At 35.0% G+C, this 18,777-nt stretch overlaps 1 protein-coding gene across 1 annotated transcript; it reads right to left on the reverse strand.

The window, feature by feature from the left end:
• Positions 1-3,431: 3,431 nt before the first annotated feature.
• On the reverse strand, positions 3,432-16,267 carry LOC148853981 (protease Do-like 9). Its single transcript, XM_088983436.1, has 10 exons — positions 16,094-16,267; positions 15,201-15,908; positions 14,649-14,848; positions 14,374-14,554; positions 14,057-14,248; positions 9,992-10,224; positions 4,370-4,471; positions 4,180-4,230; positions 3,978-4,082; positions 3,432-3,862 (listed from the first exon to the last, which is right to left on the reverse strand). The coding sequence occupies exons 2-10, from the start codon at positions 15,805-15,807 to the stop codon at positions 3,764-3,766; spliced, it is 1,770 nt and encodes a 589-aa protein (XP_088839562.1). The 5' UTR covers positions 15,808-15,908; positions 16,094-16,267; the 3' UTR covers positions 3,432-3,763.
• Between the last annotated feature and the right edge of the window lie 2,510 nt (positions 16,268-18,777).

Here is an 18,777-nt window from a genome sequence, read left to right on the forward strand (position 1 = left end):
TAAAAATATATAATAAAACATTATAATTATATAATATTATATTTTAAATAATAAATAATATATCGTATTATATATATTTATATATAATGCATATTTATTAATTTATAATTTATAATATATAAAATATATATATATATATATATATCCCTGTTGGGTTAACTACCAGTTTTCTATATTGGTTAACCAAAATTAAACCAATACCTTCAATATTTTAAAAACACAGAACTGACCGGTTCAAATAACTGATTTTTTGGTTCATTTTTGGTCGATTTGAATTTTCGATTTTTTTCTCGCCCCTGACATAGTTTCACTCGACATTATGAAAAGTTATAATGAATTTAAGAAAAATGTTGGAAAGTTTTAAGCAATTTCTTTATTTAACCAAAAAAAAGGTGCATAACGACAACCTTTTATCCTTATTAGCATAATGGCATTCATGGTTCAAAGTACCATTCTCTCAATAGTTAACTTTTGCAATATCAAGAATTTCAATCAATCGGAACTTTTCTTTATTTGTGGTTTAGTAATTTGACATTAAAGATTTCACATAATATTTTTAGCGTAAAAAACTTAAACTTCCTTTTTTTTATACAATAAATACTAAGACCTCCCTTGTATGGTGACATCATCAGACAAACATTTCAATCCGACCTTAGCCATAGAAATTTCTATAGATTAGAATAATTGTAAATGCTTGGGCTGATCAATGACCACCCAACATTTTGACACAGACTATACAACTGTGGGTTAGTCGAATACAATGTGATGCCTATGTCCTTATACTACCCCCTAAACATCCTTGATGTTTGAGTTTCACTACCAACCCAAAACCAATTTCGGAATTCTTTGTTTCTGCTATTTGCTTCTCTCTCTCTTGCTACTTTCTTTGTTCTCTTCACTAACATGGACAAATATAAAGTTAGAGATTGGCCGGGAGGCAATCACCAACCTTCGTTTCCACTTGTATTTTTAAGCTTCTAGATCTTAAGTCGATAATCAAATGAAGTTATTCGTGAAAAATCTTTGGCAACACGAAGTTCTTCACAACCAAATGTATGGGTTTTGCAATTTGGAATCCATTTGGAAAAGCATTGTTGGTCTCTTTGATCTCTTCACCCTTTTCAAATTTCGAACAACAGATTTTTTTAAACCCAGTAAAATATTAAAAAAAAGGAAGAAATCAAATATAAATTGAACCTAGTATTTTATGTTTTTTCCTTATTTTCTTCTAATGCCTTAGAGGTAATTGCAGAAAATTTGGTATTGGTGTCCCATAGAAAGCATGTGTTTCTAACGTTGAGGATTTCTTTTATCTTAACCTATCAAATCAACATTTAGTTTGGTAGGACAGTATTGTCTTTTTCACTCATCCGTTAGATATAACGGCTGATACAGCTGAGAGGGAGGTTCAAGTCTTTTACCCTATTTTTTAACATTTAAAACATATGAAATCGCTGAACTCTTTTTTTTTTTAAGCCTTAGAATTTAGAATATCAATGACCCTGAAAAGCAATACAGGTCATACAATATGCACCTTTGTCTTCCTTTCACCAAAATAATGAAAGTAAAAATAAAAGGGAAATAATCATATAACAAAATATTCAGGGGCACAAAAATGAAAGAATGAAAATTGAAGTTAAAAGGTACAACTAAATTCTAATGACTCGTCCACTATATCTTAAACAAAAAGAAATAATAATGACCTCTTCGCCTATAAGATAAAGTAGCAAGTATAAAGTAAACCATTTGATTCAAATCACCTCAGTTGCATGCACCCCTAACCATAAAATGGAAAAAGCTTTAGATCGATATTGTTCTAAAAAGACTTGCCTCTACATTTCCACGACAGATCTTAATTGTTTTTCAATTCACCATATCCACGTGTTTTAATTTTAAAGCGTATTCTAATACTTCCCAAATACTAATTCACCATACCTTGTCCAGTTACGACTTACGAAACTCTAAAATAATTTAATTAGAGCTGGGATTGGCTCTGAACAAATGCTATCAGCCAATGGTGAGTCCCCTATTGGCCTTTGGACAGCGGTTCCATCAACATGCACTGATTCACACCGTCAGCAGTCACCTTTGAATAGCTTGTCTTCTCTTTAGATGACCAAGTATTATCAGGTGTTTATTTTCCTGCAAATACTCGTCCGCTAGGGCTAATCATTCATACCTTTCTAAACATAGATATGTTTCTGAATGGAGAGATGCGATGAGACGTGGCCTCATGGCCTCGTCAGCCCTGTCACAGAATCACATTTGCTGCGACTACCATCATTGTGTGATTTCAAAGTATAACGAAATTTCCTCAAGGCAGCATAGTCATCGGTCAATTCTTAAAAGTCACAATACTTGATAATCTCCCTATTTAGCATTTACTCACAAAATAACTACTTTCAAAATAGCGAGCATTAACTCTTATTTCCTCTCACCCATGCTTTATGCCTTAATCAAGTAAGCACTACACAGGTAAGGAAGGGTACATATCTATTAAACACAGCCACCGGTCTCACCAAATTTCTTTCACGTTATATAGAAACCACTGACCGGTACCATAAGGTTGTAAACTAGTAGTCCCTCTCTCAAAGTAACCGCATACAGCAGTTGGGTGACCATGGCTCTTGATATTAAGAGTTAGAGTGCAACTTGGGCCAGGTAAGGTTGGCCTGACGAGTTGGAAAATATGAACCAACTTAACCTCGGGTTGGTTTAGGGTTTATGTCTTAGGCAAACCAACATATATTATACCATCCTGAACCCAAAATATATGTATATATCTATGCTTTTTTTTATATATAAAATCTCTCCAGCATACATATAAATATGCATTATACATACATTCAATTAAGCATCTCTCTCTCTCTCTCTCTCTCTCTCGATATATATATATATCAACAATTCAAGTTTAAAAGCAAAAACAATTCTAGTATAACACCTGTATTATAGTCCTATTGCATCATAACCATGTCATTGCATAATGACACTAACGTGAATTAGACTTGATCTCAAATCTGAGAATTATGAAGATTTTAACAAAAAGAAAGTGAAAAAATGGGGCCAACCTTTTTAGGTTGGGTTCGGCTTAGAGTTGCGGGGTCAACAACTTGGTTGGTTTAGGGTTAAATTCAGCATTGCCTAACCTGGTCCAACTTGCACCTCCATGTGATATTACTAGTAATTTTAACTTGCGAACTGGTGGACCATCAATTATAATTCCATAAGAACATAATCTAATTAAATAATTGGTACAGAATACAATTTTCAATTTTTTCCAAAAGGAACTTGGGTGGTTACTTGTTAGAACACTAGTGCAAATGGCAATATGACCCAATGCTGTTATCTGACCCAGGGGAAAGATAAAAAAGGGGCAATGGAAGTTCACATTCTTTTCATATAGAGCCTTCAAATTCTATCAACACATCAAGTAACAACTTTAAATTCTCAAAATTGATATATTTAATTCACGCATAACCAATTCCATACCAGCATGTTTCTCTGCCCTCTTTACAACTAGACATCCCAATCCCCATTGAGATGTACCTGACTGTGGAGATGAATTCTATACCCCAGCACCTTATAAAAATTGGAAGAACCATTCTCAACTCCAGCCCCTTTCTTTGTTTCCTTGATCAATTTGTGGCTTATACCAACTAAAAATGTTGAGCATTACACTCACCATGGGTTGACCAAAAAACCAAAATGAGATCATCAGAAATAGCAGAAAAGTGATTCCATGTACTTCCACTTTGCTCTTACCTCACGACTTGAGATCATCAGAAATAGCCGAAGGTACGCAGTGCGTTGTAAGAATATCCAATGTCGCCGCCTTGGCAGTCTTTGTATGTAGAACCACTAGCTGCACACCCAGACAAAGCACTCCTAAATGTGCTGCAATACAACAAAACACACACACACACACCGCATACATATATAGATAGATAGAGAGAGGGGGGAGAAGAGGTGGGGACAACCTGTTGGTACTCCAGTTCAAATTTCAAAAATTCATCATTGCAGTTCTCCACCATGCTGGCCAAACTCTTCAGATTCTTGACAGGTTGGCCATTAAAAGCAAGAACCTAGACAAAAAAAAAATGCATATTGTTTGGTAACCAATGGATTAAAGATTGAAATCTATATAAAATCAGCTACGTTTTTAGAGAAGCCCATGCTGACCTGAGTATTCACAATATCCTCATAACCAATATTGATATCAGCCACAAGCACCTGTGACAGATTTGCCAAAGAAATCTTAAGTTGCAATCCAATATCAGCAAATGCCCTTCCAAAACTAGCACTACAGGGTGCTAAACAAAAAAGACACTACAAAAAAACACAAGAAAATACCAAGCACACACAAACCAACCTGAGAAACCACCACAAGCTGTTCATCCTCTGATTGTGCCATCGCATGCAAGTGCTTGTCCAAAAGTTTGACTGGTGCATCATATTCATAATCCTTTCCATACTGGTGACCAGAACATCCAAAAAAAGTTAGAACAAGATGTACCAATATGATCAGTGTCAAGTCAACCATGTAGCAATTATTCTTGATTCAGAGACAGTAACTAAAGATTAGATAAATACTAGTTTTACCGGAAATACAACAATTTTCTACAGTTTAAATAATTTTACACAAAAACAGTAAAACACTAGCAAAGCAACATTTAACTAAATATATCTCAATGAAATATCATCTGTGATAAACATTAGAAGTAAAACATTAACCTTCAGCCTGACAATGAAGTTGCAAGAAGGTAACCCACGTTGGTAGCTCCAGATTATCTCAGCCAATGCAAATAAAAGCACCATACAAAAAGGAAAAAAAAAAAAAACACAATTGAAAAGACCATCAGGAGAGGCTGACCAAACTCTAGCGTCCTCCATATTTTGAACCAAGAAAACCGAGTCCAGTTTAGCTAGTAGCTGAACAAGGGAATTACATTTATTATCTCTTAGGCCTCTTCTAAAACCAAAATCCTAGCTTAAACCATGGTTTGCAATATCAGCAATATTTGGCAAAATTACCCTGAAATATCCCCATTTTACTAGGTAGCAATACAAAATTTTCTGGAAATCCTTTTTCCAAATATATTCGATATTTTGCCGATATGTCAGCAATATTTTGGATTTCATTGATAGACTTTATTTAAGGTATAAAATTTTAGAATATTACTAAAAACATTTTGATATTCATTAAAATCACCATAACTTTTTAAAAATATTTTTCTAAAGAACCCATGGGGGATTTTTTTTTTTTTGATAAGTATGGGGGAATTAATTATTGGATAATTGGCTTACTATTTTGATATGATTCACTAAGTAATTATAATTCAAAAGAAAAAGAAAAATGTGTGTACCTACAAAAGAGTATTTTCAATTTAATCAAAACATATAATAACAAAAAAGGACAAAATCCAAAATGACATTTAATGTAGAGAATATAGATGGCTAAAAGACAGAGGGAGACAGAGAAAAAAGCCATAATGATCAGAGAGAGAGAGAGAGAGAGAGAGAAGCCTATCAGTCTCTTAATTCTCCTGCTTAATTTATAAAGTTATTTGCTTTGGTTTTTTGAGCCTTAAATGTCCAATAATACTTCTTCTAACAATTACTTGGATGTTTATCAACTAATTCCATTTTTCTGGAAAACTTTCCTGATTTTCTAGTTTTTCCAAATATCTTAGCGAAATATCTCCAAAATTCCTCCTTATCTTCATGGAAAATGCCCATCGATGCTGAGATTGCAAACCATGGCTTACATCCACCTAGGAAAGGCTCCCAAAGGTTGTGATAGGTTCAAGTTTGTAGAAAGAGTGTAAAGAAGAGAGTGCTGCACTTTAAGAGGAGACTCACCCAACCAGAGGTTCTCCCAAAAGAGAATTCTTTTTTTTTTTTCAATAATTCCCAAAATAGAACTCTATTCCCACCTCCCACATCAAAATGAGTAAAAATTAGGAAATTTGGGTATAGCTCTTGTATTGCATTCCAAGCATAGTTTTGAAGCTGCCAAGGCAAAGCTAGGCTATAGGGAAATGCCTTGTCACTTCAAATAAAAAGTATAAATCCTAGGGTAGTTCCCTTAGGCTTCATAGTAACAACCAGCAATTTTTAACTAATAATTACCACAATCCTCATGAAAATCAACATATTAATGAGAAGAAATATAAGAAAACAAAGAGAAAACACAAACCATAAGGGTTGAACCCTTGTTTTGGTCCTAGGAAGAAGTCCTATTGATTGTTCTTGTGTGTCAATTGGATAAAACCTCCAAGTTATACCAATTCAAGTCTTAAAGTCCTAAAGGGTTCAAGACTATGTCACTGACTTGTGTGTAAATTGAACCCAAACAGATAAGAAATGAGAAAATAATAAAATGAATCTAGTATAACAATAATAATATTACTACTATTCTTTATGATAAATAATGATATCATAATATTAATATTAATACTATAAACCCATAATATGAATAATTCAGTCTAATAATACATATTGTACTACTATTAAATATTAATAACATAAAATATAAATATAAATATATTATGTGGTGTCTGTCTTACTTATAAATATGTAGGTGTTTGGACAAAGTGACCCACCAAGAATGCCTTATCCTTTCTCCCAATGAGATATTATTCCTTTTCCAAAGAGCCAGTTTTTTTGGCAAATCTCTCCACTATAGGTTTCCAAAAGCTTTCAATCTCTGGGTTCCCTCTTAAAGGCAGGCAGGCTGGATATTCTAAAGGCCAATCTCAAACCTCACAACCCAGAATCTCTAACATTGCTTGAACTTCTTCCTCTTCCAAGTTGATCCTTGTCCCTGCTACAAAACTTTTCCCATGTTCACCTTTAGATTGGATACAATCTCAAAGATGTTCTGAGTTCCTTCAAATTCCTCAACTTATCTTGATTGACTGCCTCACAAAATAAAATTATGGCATCTACAAACTGTAAATTAGTTGGTTACTACCACCTCATTTCTCCCCAGTGATTTAAAAGGCGCACCTAGGCATAGAGGCAAGCATTCCTTTGGCAACCCCCTATTTGCTAATGTTGTTCATTCATTCATCCTAATAAAATATCTTCTCAAAAGGCAATTAAAATTATAAAATCAATTAATTTATTGTATAGAGATTAAGAATTTAAGACCCTAACATGGACTTGTTTGGGCTTGCCTCATGGGGCTTGGTACAAAGGCGGCTCATAGAATCAGGAAAGCAAAACATTTTACATCGCATTAGCAATGTGAAGTAATGAAATTGGGGAAAAATAAAAGATTGAGGGTTTTACAAGCTTGAATATGTTTGATTTTATTTTTAGATTTTCATTTAAATATGTTTTGCATGTTATGTTTATGCATTTTAATTTTTTATCATAGATTTTTTAAACATTTATTTTAAAATTTAAGTTTACATTTTTAATTAATATTATGTCTAATATTTTTTAACTTTCGTTTTTTTTTTTTGCATTTTTGCACCTTGCTTCAAAAAGGCATGCATCTCGCCTTGCGTTTCGAGTGCAATTTGTCCCTTTTGCTTTTTTTGGTGCCTTGCACTTTTAAAACACGGTTTCTCCCTACCTTCAACTTTTTTGTGAATCTCACGTCATTCCTCTTACTATGTACTCTATATTCTTCCCACCAAGATTTGACCTTCTCAACAAAAGTAGGGTCCTACAGCCACATATTTTCAAACCTAAAAGTGAGGGACCCCCATAAGATCTTTCTTGACCTAAGCTAATGAGACAATGGTCTAAGGTTACTCTAGGAAGGCACTAGAGACTATGCTGCCCCACATATCTTCCCAATCCATCGAAAACAAGAATCTATCCAGCTTGGAACAAGTTGGGGTTTATTGGAAATTTAACCAAGTGAATTAGGCTTGTAGTAAGGGGAGACCCTTTTAGTTCAAGGGAGTCCACAAGACTATTAAACTTCATACTTGTGATGATTCCTAGGCTTGGATTGTCTCTCAAAAACCTGATGGCAATAAATTCACCTCCCAGACACCAAGGTCCCCCCAATAGACCCCTAATGGCACTTAACTCCTCCCATAGTTCATTTGTCTCTATAGAATTAGAGGCCCTAGACATTCATTAGTGTCCATTCCTGACATATGTTAACATTTTGTACATTGTATTGGAAAACCCTCTTATGATTATTTGTTAATTAAAAAAAAAACATGTTTAGGACTTATGCATCTTAGGTTCTAAATTATGTCTCATGCCTCAAGATAGTGGAATGCCTCATGTCACATCGCCATATTTTAAGGCATTCGATGATATAGGCCTGAGAAATCCCATATGCAGTATCAGGCTTCTTCATCAGGCTTTCCAGTGGCCCTTGGGCCTATTGATATGCAAGAGTACAGTAATTAGTGGCTTAAGAGGACATAGAAGATTGCAGGAGGAAGTAGACATTTTAATCCTCATATACTGCACATATTTTAAAACTTAGGAAATACTAGCAGTCATAGTTGTCAAGGAAACAAGGCGCCTTTTGAGGTTCGCCTCACCTAATTGCCAAGCAGCTTTGTACTATGTATTATAAAATGCTTTTTTATTCTTTATTTTTTGACATCATAATTATAAAATAGGCACTATTAAACTAAAATATTCATTTTGTGTGTTTATATACTAATTCCTTTTTATTATTTTCTTATTTGTTAGGGTTTAATCAATACAAACATTGCTACTATTTCTTTTCTTCTTTTCCTATAACAAAAGTAAGGGTTCAGCCCCTATATTTTTTGAATTTTCTTTTCCTTCTTTTCTTCTCATGAATATGTTGATTTTCTATACTTCAACATAAACTCTATACTTTTCTTAGGAAAATTATGAATAATAATTAAGGAAATATGGTTATGATACCTAGGTAACTACCCTAGGATCTATGTTTTCTACACAAAAAAAAATCCATCGCCTAGGCGACTAGTCAACAAGGCGCCCCCCCCCTGTCGCCTAGCCTCACCTTGGCGACTTGAAAACTATGCTACTATGCTAGTAGTATATCAATTCTGAAAACCCCATCAGAGGAAAATAAAAAAAAAAAACAGGAAGATCTGGAATTGTAGGGGTTATAAGAAATGAAAGAGGAAATGCGTTGGGGACTGTATTTGGGTCCCATTGGAATTGGAAATTCCACCACAGCTGAACTGAAGGCAATGGTATATGGAATACAAAAAGCTAAGGAGATGGGGGTGGAAAGGCTGGTTGTGGAAGGGGATTCCAAAGTTATCATCAGTTGGCTAAAACAACATGACAGCACACCCTGGATATTCAGAAATGACATCAAGAAGATTAATCATACTTGATTTTTACTTTTTAATCAGAAATCGCATCTGGTGATTCCCCTACTTGGGCCCTATGCTTCTAAACTTTTTCCGCCCATCTTTCCTTCTCTTGGCATATTCATATGCATAAAATAAAAGAAAAGAAAATCTATTTAAGAGAGTTTCATTGCCTTTTTTATTTATTGTAACACTGATCAATGAGTGTTTATTAAGATCGAGATAAAAGGTACAGAGAAATAAAAGGAAAGAACAAAAAAAGCAACCCTGGTCTCAGAACCCCCCATTCACCTATGAGACCTACTCTAGGGAATTCTGGATTCTACTGAAAAAGTTCTTCACATTCACCTATGAGACCTGCAGTCTGCAGCTGCAGAGAATGTCTTCACATTCATATAGGAATTCTACAGTGAAAAGTCCATGTTCCCATAATTCAATGCATAGACCTTCCATTACTTTCACAAAGAGAATCAAAAGAAATAGATAAGAGTTAAACTTGTGCTGGTAAAAAAAAACAACCAATTTATTATCAGGTTTCTGACAATTTAATTTCTTCAGGGCCTTTGGGTCTGACTGAAAGTTCTTCAAAAACAAGAAAATATGGTTACATATTGCACAGCAGTCAATGGCATGTATTCAAGCATTCTTTACTGCAATAGAGAATCCAAAATAATACAATCAACAACAGTCCAGAATCAGACCTCAGAACGGAGATAAAGAACAGATACAGTCGTGAACACAAATCCAGCAATAATGTAATATGATGGAGGTCTGCCTTTGATGTGTGCTGGAATGAGACGTTTGTGAGTCGCAAGCTTTATATTAAACTCAAGAATCTCCGAATCACGGAGAACTTTAACTACAGCATTCTCTCCAGTATATTTTTGAGAAACCAGGTAACTAAATCCAATACGCTCTCCATGCCTGAATGGAACTGAAAAATCACCAGGAAAGAAAATGAGTTGCCTATGAATAGTTAGCAACATATTAACAATGTTTGAAGTACTAAGGTCATACACCAAAACAAGTAGTAAGGCCATCTCTTTTTTATCACAACAAAAATTACTCTATCAAGTATAACTTGGGGAAGTCAATGGCTCTTATTTTGAAATTTCCCTTACCCAGTCCCTCAACTGCTAGATTCCCCCTGGAAGGAGCACTGAAACTTAATTTTTATGGGTGCTCTTTGGGGAACCTAAGGCCTTCTGGGGTAGTGTAAGCATTGAAGTACACATATTGGGCAGAGACAAATACCTTCAAGATCCTGGCTGATGGTGTCTATTGGTCTTAAGCAGGTGGAGATGGATGATGATTCAGGGATTGGTTTTGGTATGCTTAAAGATCGCCTTTAGCATCCTTCAATTTTTAATCATCATATCAGAAAGTCTAACTTCAGAGTGACCATCATTGTTACATGGACTTTTCTAAATGGATGAAGTGTCCATGACCAACTCCAATATGCTATGGATTCTTGGAAACCTCTATGTGACATTTTTATTGGTATTTTGATGTGACATTCTCTTTTTTCTCCTTGCTTATTCAATATAAATGAAGAAATAATTTACACAATGAATGTCATTTTTCCAATAAAATGTTGTAAGGGGCTAACCTTTTAGATATTTTCTATAGGTTTATAATGTTATAATTCAACAAAATATGGACCATCAATAATTTTATACTTTTTCTATAGACATATCCATGAATCCTTGTCACTTCATCTTGCCAAGTCAGACTCCAAACATGCATTGATTTCTGTTTCCCATGTCCGTATCCATGTAACACTGGTGAACATCCTGCTCCAATGGATTAGGAGATAGGGGAGGCATTGAAAGATTTGAGTTGCCCACTCAGAGGCGAGGGAGTAAGATAGATCTTGGAGGGGTATACTATGGGTAAGCAAAGTTATTAACTCAAGAAATAGAAGCAGCAGAGGAGAGTTTGGTGTAAATTCACATAACCACTGCCATCAAAGCATTGACTAGTTGAAACAGCAATAGCTTGTATGAGGGTAAATAGGAAAATCCCATAGATTTTTAGGCCCTTAGTGAGACAGGCACAAATTCTAGGTAGCAGTTTGAATAGCTCACTCAAATGTGTGCCTAAAACTGCAAATGTCTTGGCTGATACCTTAGCAAAAGCAGAGGCTGTAAGGGAAACCTAGCTTCTGTCTCCACATCCAGAATCTAATGGGAATTAGCCTTTACAAGAGGCCTTTCTGCTCGTGAGAGTGTGGGTGATGAATCTTATCAACTCTCTAAAAGATGTTTTCCTTCAAAGCTCTGGCAAAACAACGGTGTTTAGTCATCTTGTCTCAAATGCCACTTAACTTGCTCTTCTTCCTTTAAGATTCTTTTTATCACTAACACAAATAAAGAGATTTTGTTAATGATAATAAGAAAGCACTGTTGTAAGCAAAAACAGCAGAGAACAGAGCACAATACAAACAGCAGATGTTGATAGAACAGCCAAACTTGGAGGCCCCAAATCGAATCCTGTCTTCTTGCCCCTTGTCTTGCTGGGGTATTGGCAAGAGCATTAGACATACTAGGGATTAACTTGAATCCAAAATACTTACCCCCCCCCTGAACTTTTCTAGCTAAAACCCTTAGGGTGGCCCTAACCCTATTGAGGCTTTTTGTTGAAAAAGAACTACATTGAAGCTTTACTTTATTAATGAATTTAATCTCCAACCCTCAAAAAAAGTATCAGTACCAGCAAAATGCTCTTGCATAGACAGAAAACTTCGATGTTGTAACTTTGTGTTTTTTTTTTTTTTTGTGCAAAAAAAAAATGTTATGATGACAACACCAACCATGCATTCCTTGTCTGTTCTTAATAACATAAATATGAAGCAATTTCCTTCAAATGTGTGATTCTTAGTGGAATCCCCTAAGAGATATTTTTTATCAATATCCCCTAAGAGATATTCTGAACCTATTTTTCACTTCTTCCCTCATATCAGGCACTAAGAAAGAGAACGTTTTGTCAAATGCATGCAAACTGAGGTACTTGGGAATTTTCTATTCAATAACAAGAAGAAGCATTAAGCAGCTATACTCAGGCTTGATCATAATAGAGTGGTTACTGGGTTCCAATTAGTAAGCACTTTATCAGCTTAGAAGAATATATGTAGACTCTATCATTAGAGATAGGTAATTGTTAGTATGCCTTGCACCAAAATGACAACCAATTCTACAAGAATCAGACCCAACATCATACTGTAGGATTAAACTAAACTTAACTTGTTGCTACACGGGAAAACCAGGACCCACAACAATTGGAGCCTAGAGGGATTTTGAGAGTCACAGGGAATGACAATATTGCTCTACTCCAGCCTTACTTGAGAAGGAGATTCTGCAAAAAGAGAGATCTTTTTTTCCTTTCTTCCCTTCTTTCTTTTTTTCAAAGCTTAGATCACAGGCTCTCTATTGGTTTAGATAGATTTACAGTGGAAGGAAATCCACAGATGGTAGTAGGCTGGAATTTGTCATTTTCATAGGGTCCAGGGGCAATCCATCGTTCCACATCAGAGAAACTAAATCATGGCCATCCAAAATGAATAGCTCATTCAAAAGAAAGGGGGGACCTGGGCCAGTTGATATCGTATTTCTGTCCAAAACATATGAGCCTTTCTTTCTTTAATTTTCAGCAATTAAATCTCTTCAATCATGTCAACAATCAAAAAATGATAAGTACTATTTTGTAGAGATATATTAGGCATCATTAATAGAAAAAAGAAAAAGAAAAAAATATATATCAATATGTAAACACTGATATAAGATCCAATATATTAAAAAAGACCAATTTTAGATTTTTTTCATTATTTAATATTTAACTTATATTTAGAAATATTCTACAATAAGCTATAACATAAAAAAAGCTTTAAAAACCCAAGCTTCTCCAATTTCCAAGAGTTCTGTAGCTATAAAATCAGAATAATCCATTGAAAACAAAGCAATGCATCAATAGATATTGCCATTACTGCGACAATATAGGAGGAATGTGTCATTCAATGGATATAACTGTCACAGTGGCACATTTATTTGAAACATAATGAAGATTGGCCTAAACCTTGTTAATCAAATGCCTTGCTTCAAGTAACACTAAAATAGTAAAATTAGAACATTACAACTTACATAAAAATGTAGAGTCATGATCCATCAGCAATTCTTTGGTATTTCATCATTAGGATTGTATAATAGGACTTGGTCCATCTTGATGCCATTGTAAAGTGGCTAGTAATATTGTAATACTATTCCATCAAAGTTACTAGACAACTTTTATTATAGTAGAATGCATGCTGGATTTTGGAATACTTATTTAGAAAAGGATCTGATCCTTATTGATGCAATGGTAAAGTGGCTAGTAATACCATTCTTGCAGAATTCCCAGACAGTATTCATTACAAAAGAAAAAAAAAATTAAAAACGTAGCTCATGAAAGAAGCATGATAAAATGTCTATGTTCTCAACGTTCTATATCTATTATGTTAAGAGAAAAATTTCCAAAATCAGGTTTACACCATTTATTCAAAAAAGCACAACCATATATCCATGATATAGCAGTGCAGGAACAGATTATTTGGTTCTAATCATTGGCAGGAAGTAAAACACTAGCTGGATAATATTAGGCCAACTTAAGCATGAGGTGTATCCTACAAAAAAATAGTGAATTGAAAATCAACATAAAATTAACAACAATAAAAAATGTAGCAATTCATGAAATCAAAGACAAATAAATCTTACAAAAATAAGAAATATGGTCACCTGTTCCATCATTAGCAATATCAATTCCATCAAAGCTGAGAATAATATCAGATGGCTTCAGAACTTGAGATTCTGGAGCGGTCGGTTCAATTCTTCTAATACGGACGCCCTTTTGGTCAGATGCCATCCCCATTGCCATGCGCAAATCAGGGTTTTCCATCTTTTGCCACTCAACACCAAGAGTAGGAAACCCTGTATATTAATTGCATTGTTACTTTAAGATTGTAAGGAATGTCTAGAAAAAGAGATACATAATCTCAAGGTATAATAATGCATAAATCAGAAAGAAAAATAACAAAGAAACGCATCAAAAACACCTGTATACTCCTTGTTTCTTTCATAGTCTGTAATAAAATGCATAATGACAGGCGTTGGTATGACATAGCCTATATTCTCCACATCCTCGTGTTTAAGGGACTGAAATGCAATTCCTACACATTTCCCCTTGTCATTCAAGGCAGGTCCACCAGAATTTCCAGAGTTAATAGCTGCATCTATCTGCAAAATCTCACAAATAAGGTATTTGGCAAACCTGTCAATAGGCAGATAAAATATAAGTTAGAACAAGAAATTAGAAGGCCAACTCCATAACCTGTAAACCCAGAAGCTCGGTTGATCCATGAACATATGACAGGATCTCCATGCGTGATACAACACCGCTTGTCACAGAAATCGTGTCTCCCCCAATTGGGTAGCCCACAACAGTTACAGCATCTTGTAGAGCAGGCAAAGAACCAAATTCCACCGGTGAAACTCCCTCCCAAAACTCAACATCGTTAACTGTCAGCATTGCTGTAGCATCACAGAATAAAAAATGAATTAATAACTTGAGCCATCTTACACAATTGAAACATTTTATTTACAACAAGTATTCAAATTGGTAAGCAAAAGAACACCTCAAGTTCATGAGAAGCATTGTTTCCATTTTGATTTCTGGGTCGAGGGTAAAAATAAGATAGAGAAGGTAGATCACGAAGTTCATCAGAAACGTTTACAATAGTCATTCAGCAATTAAAAGATGATTGTATTTTTGCACAAGCACTTCAGTATTGCAACTTCAATCAAGACATAGTGCATGCAAAGTTCTACAAAACCCAATTAGCAAAATAACGTGCAAAAGTGGAAAGGAAGAGATCATGATTACCAATATCACACTCGGTCCCAATGGCTAACACTGTCGCCAAATACTTGGTGTCAGACCCCCGTTTCTTGAGCTTCACCTGGGTGTGATGCTCCACAGAATGCGCATTCGTCAATACCCTCCGCCCACTAATAATGAAGCCACTACTACTAGAACTGTACTGCCTCTTCCGCTGCCATGGGAGTGAGAAATTGGGCTCCGTGTGAACACAAAACACCTTAACAACCGCATCCATGGAAGGGACGACCTTGACTACATTTTCCCATCGGGGTGGTGGCTCAATAACCGAACTATGTCTTGCAAGATCTCCAGCGACAGAGACAGCAATGACACACTCTCCATTATTCTCGACCGTCCGAGAAGTCTTTCTCACTGGAGAAGCGACGACACACGTATCAGCTTTCTCGGCATGCTTTGCAGCCTTGCGAGGTCGACCCCGTCCCTTGCGGGCAGTGGGAGGATCGACCTCTTCGATTTCAACATTGCTGACGGAAAAAACGTCATCGATGTTAGCCGATGAAGTGACTCCGGTATTGTTCATTTGGAGGTCCATAGTTTCAGCAGCTGGTTTCTTGGGCTTTCGACCTCGTTTCCTCTTCTGGTCTCCCATCTTATATTAGGGTTTTTTTCCAGTTCCACTGCAACAGAGAGTTGTCGAAACCCCTTCTTTTCTTTTGTTTTTCTCTTCCACGTTTTCCTCTATAATACCAACTTTGGAACTCAAAAGAGAAGGAATACAGATTATGAGATGATGTATCCTAATCTACTGCTTTGGGTTAAAAAGAAAGCAGCAAAAAAAAATGAAAACAAAAAGAACCTAAAAATGACGACATAATAATGATAAAGTGTGCTGAGTTCGCTGATAATAAGAAATCCATTCAACAAGTAGAACTTACAATTTTTCTGTTCTTTCTTAGCATTGACGAAGGGTGAGAAGATGATGCCGGGCCCTTTTACAGAGACGAGAGCATTAGTTTCATGGCGCGCACGCACCCGAACAATGGAGATTTATAAGTGGGGGGCGGGGGGCGGGGTGGTCAGTGGTCAGTGGTCACACACACGGTCGAGGTTTAAAAATTGAGACAAACTCTTCTTTTTAACTTTCGTATTTCGATTACACGTGGCAAACTATATGACCTCGCAAAACGTGAATGGCGAATTCATCATTCGCCACGTCATCTGCACTCAATTGTGACGGACAATCCAGTAAGCCAAACGTTTGATAGAACAACGGATGGGGACGTAGCACACTAGCACGGGAGACCGGAGTGGTCAAAGAAGATCCATGACATACAGGCTAGTCTTGTGAGTAGAAACGATACAACCACATATTATTTATTATTTTAACAAGCTCGTTAATACGTTTTGGTTATTCCCTTCCTATCGAAAAGGAGATATTATACCAAAAAAACATATCGACAAGGAGATGGGAGAAATGATACAACCACATTATTTTTTTTATTTTACCAACCAAGTTCGTTGATCCGTTTTCGTATTCCTAGAGGAAGGGGGCCATATTAAGCACGGGCAGAAGACTATTAATTGGTATGATGTCTGTCTATAATTAATCTAAGTGTAGGACATATTTATTTTTATAAAAAAATGTAAATTTTTAAATATATTTTTTCAAAGAAAAAATGTGGGCCCGTACTAAACACAGGCATGAAGATAAACAAGTGGTAGAGCATCCTTGTAATTTGATGTATAAGTTGTAATTGATTTGGATCCTACAATTTGATCCAAACTCGCCCTTATTCAACGCACTCGCGAATGTAAATGATGGGGCATGTATAATAAATCATGAATAGCATATTCAATAGCGAAAAATAAAATTTATTGAAGCCAACATATGTGAACCGAAAAATAACTCGTCCTCATTAATATAAAAATATTGAAATTTTAAAAAGAAATCAAGATTTAGTCCTTTGTTTTTCTTTTTAATAGTAAAATACATTCTCACTGATGCCTATGTTCCAACTTAATCATTAGAAAGAACAAAAAGCAAGTCTCTGGGTCTCTAGAATAAAAAATAAAAGCAAATAAATAATGAATAAATATTCTTGCTAAAGAAAATTCCCTTCTCATCAAGTCAAAGTAAGGTGGAGTTTGATAAATCTGAAATCTAAAATCTAAAAAATTAAAAAGATATTAAAAGTCTTTCAAATCTAAAAAGAGATATAATGCTTTTCTATTTTGTATAGGCTTTCAACAAATAAACTTGTTTGTGTTGGATCAAACCCTCAGGATCTGAAATTCCCTATTTTATTCCTAAAATAAACTATTTGATAATTTTAAGTTCAATTTGCACCGTTTCATAAAAAATAAATTATTAAGTTCAAAAATAATATTAAAAATAAGAATAAATTATAAAAATAAAAATTAAGTTATTAAAATAAGAATAAAAGTGAAAAACACATAAACTTACAAATTAAAAATAAATAATTGAAAGCTAAAATAATAATGAAAATAGTAATAAAGTCCATAAAGCAATGAGAAAAAACTTAATAATTATCAAATTAATATCTTAAAACTATTAAAATATTTAATAATTAATACAAATAAAAGTTATAAAAAATAATAAATAATTTATTAAAATAAGAATAAAATTGGAAAGTATGTATAGATTTATAAATTATTAAGAATTAAAATAATAATAAAAATAGTAATAAAATCTATGAAACAACTAAAAAATATTTAATAATTAGAAAAATAATATCTTAAAAACTTTTAAAATATGTAATAATTAATTAAAATTAAAATAATTAATGATTACATTTGCATATTCTGATTTACATTAGTTACAAAGGAATCAAATGGGACGGAGATGACAGTGGTCAAGAGTGGAGAGGGAGAGAAAGAGGGGGGGGAGGGTGTTAACCGCCGCCGCCGAGAGTTGCAGCTATGATGGCGGGAAGACAGGGAAGAGAGAGCATGGCTTCGCTGCTTCAGGAGAGAGACAACTCCATCAGGCGAACTCAAAGCCGAATCAGATGATCTGGAGTCCACAGCAAGACCATCGAAGTCGAATTTATGCCAGAGATTGACAGTGAAGAACATGCCAACAGAGGCAGAGATCAACGATTTTTTCTCTACATCAGAGAAACTTGAATAGAAACGATCATGAAAGGTGCCCCTTTGAAGGGTCTTTATGAGTGGATTTGCTTAAAGCCATGAGATGAAAACAAGGGAAATGAAACAGGAAACAAAAAGCCATGGAAGAATGGGATTTGAACCATGGCTTCGCAGAGGTTGACATCGAAGCTATCAGAAGGGTTTCTTTGAGTTCTCAGAGAGAGAGAGAGAGATTTTCTTTCCAGTGAAATTTCCATCGTAGGTTTTCTTCAAGTTCTCCACCGCCATCTCCCTTCTCGTTCGATGGCAATAGATCCAATAGGCTTCTATCAGGAAATGAGGGTATAACTTGCCATTATTAAAAATATCAAAGATATTTTAGACTTTCGGCCAGGTCTGAAACATGTGCATCTAACCATGTTCAGTGTCTGGCCTGGGTCTTAAAGTTTAAGATACAAAAGTGGCATTCACCTCAACTTTTAAGATATGACCCCATACATCTATTACC

This window comes from Nelumbo lutea, chromosome 4 (genome assembly GCF_056320005.1).
Source record: "Nelumbo lutea isolate HS-2025 chromosome 4, American lotus-T2T, whole genome shotgun sequence".
In the NCBI taxonomy this organism is placed as follows: Eukaryota; Viridiplantae; Streptophyta; class Magnoliopsida; order Proteales; family Nelumbonaceae; genus Nelumbo; species Nelumbo lutea.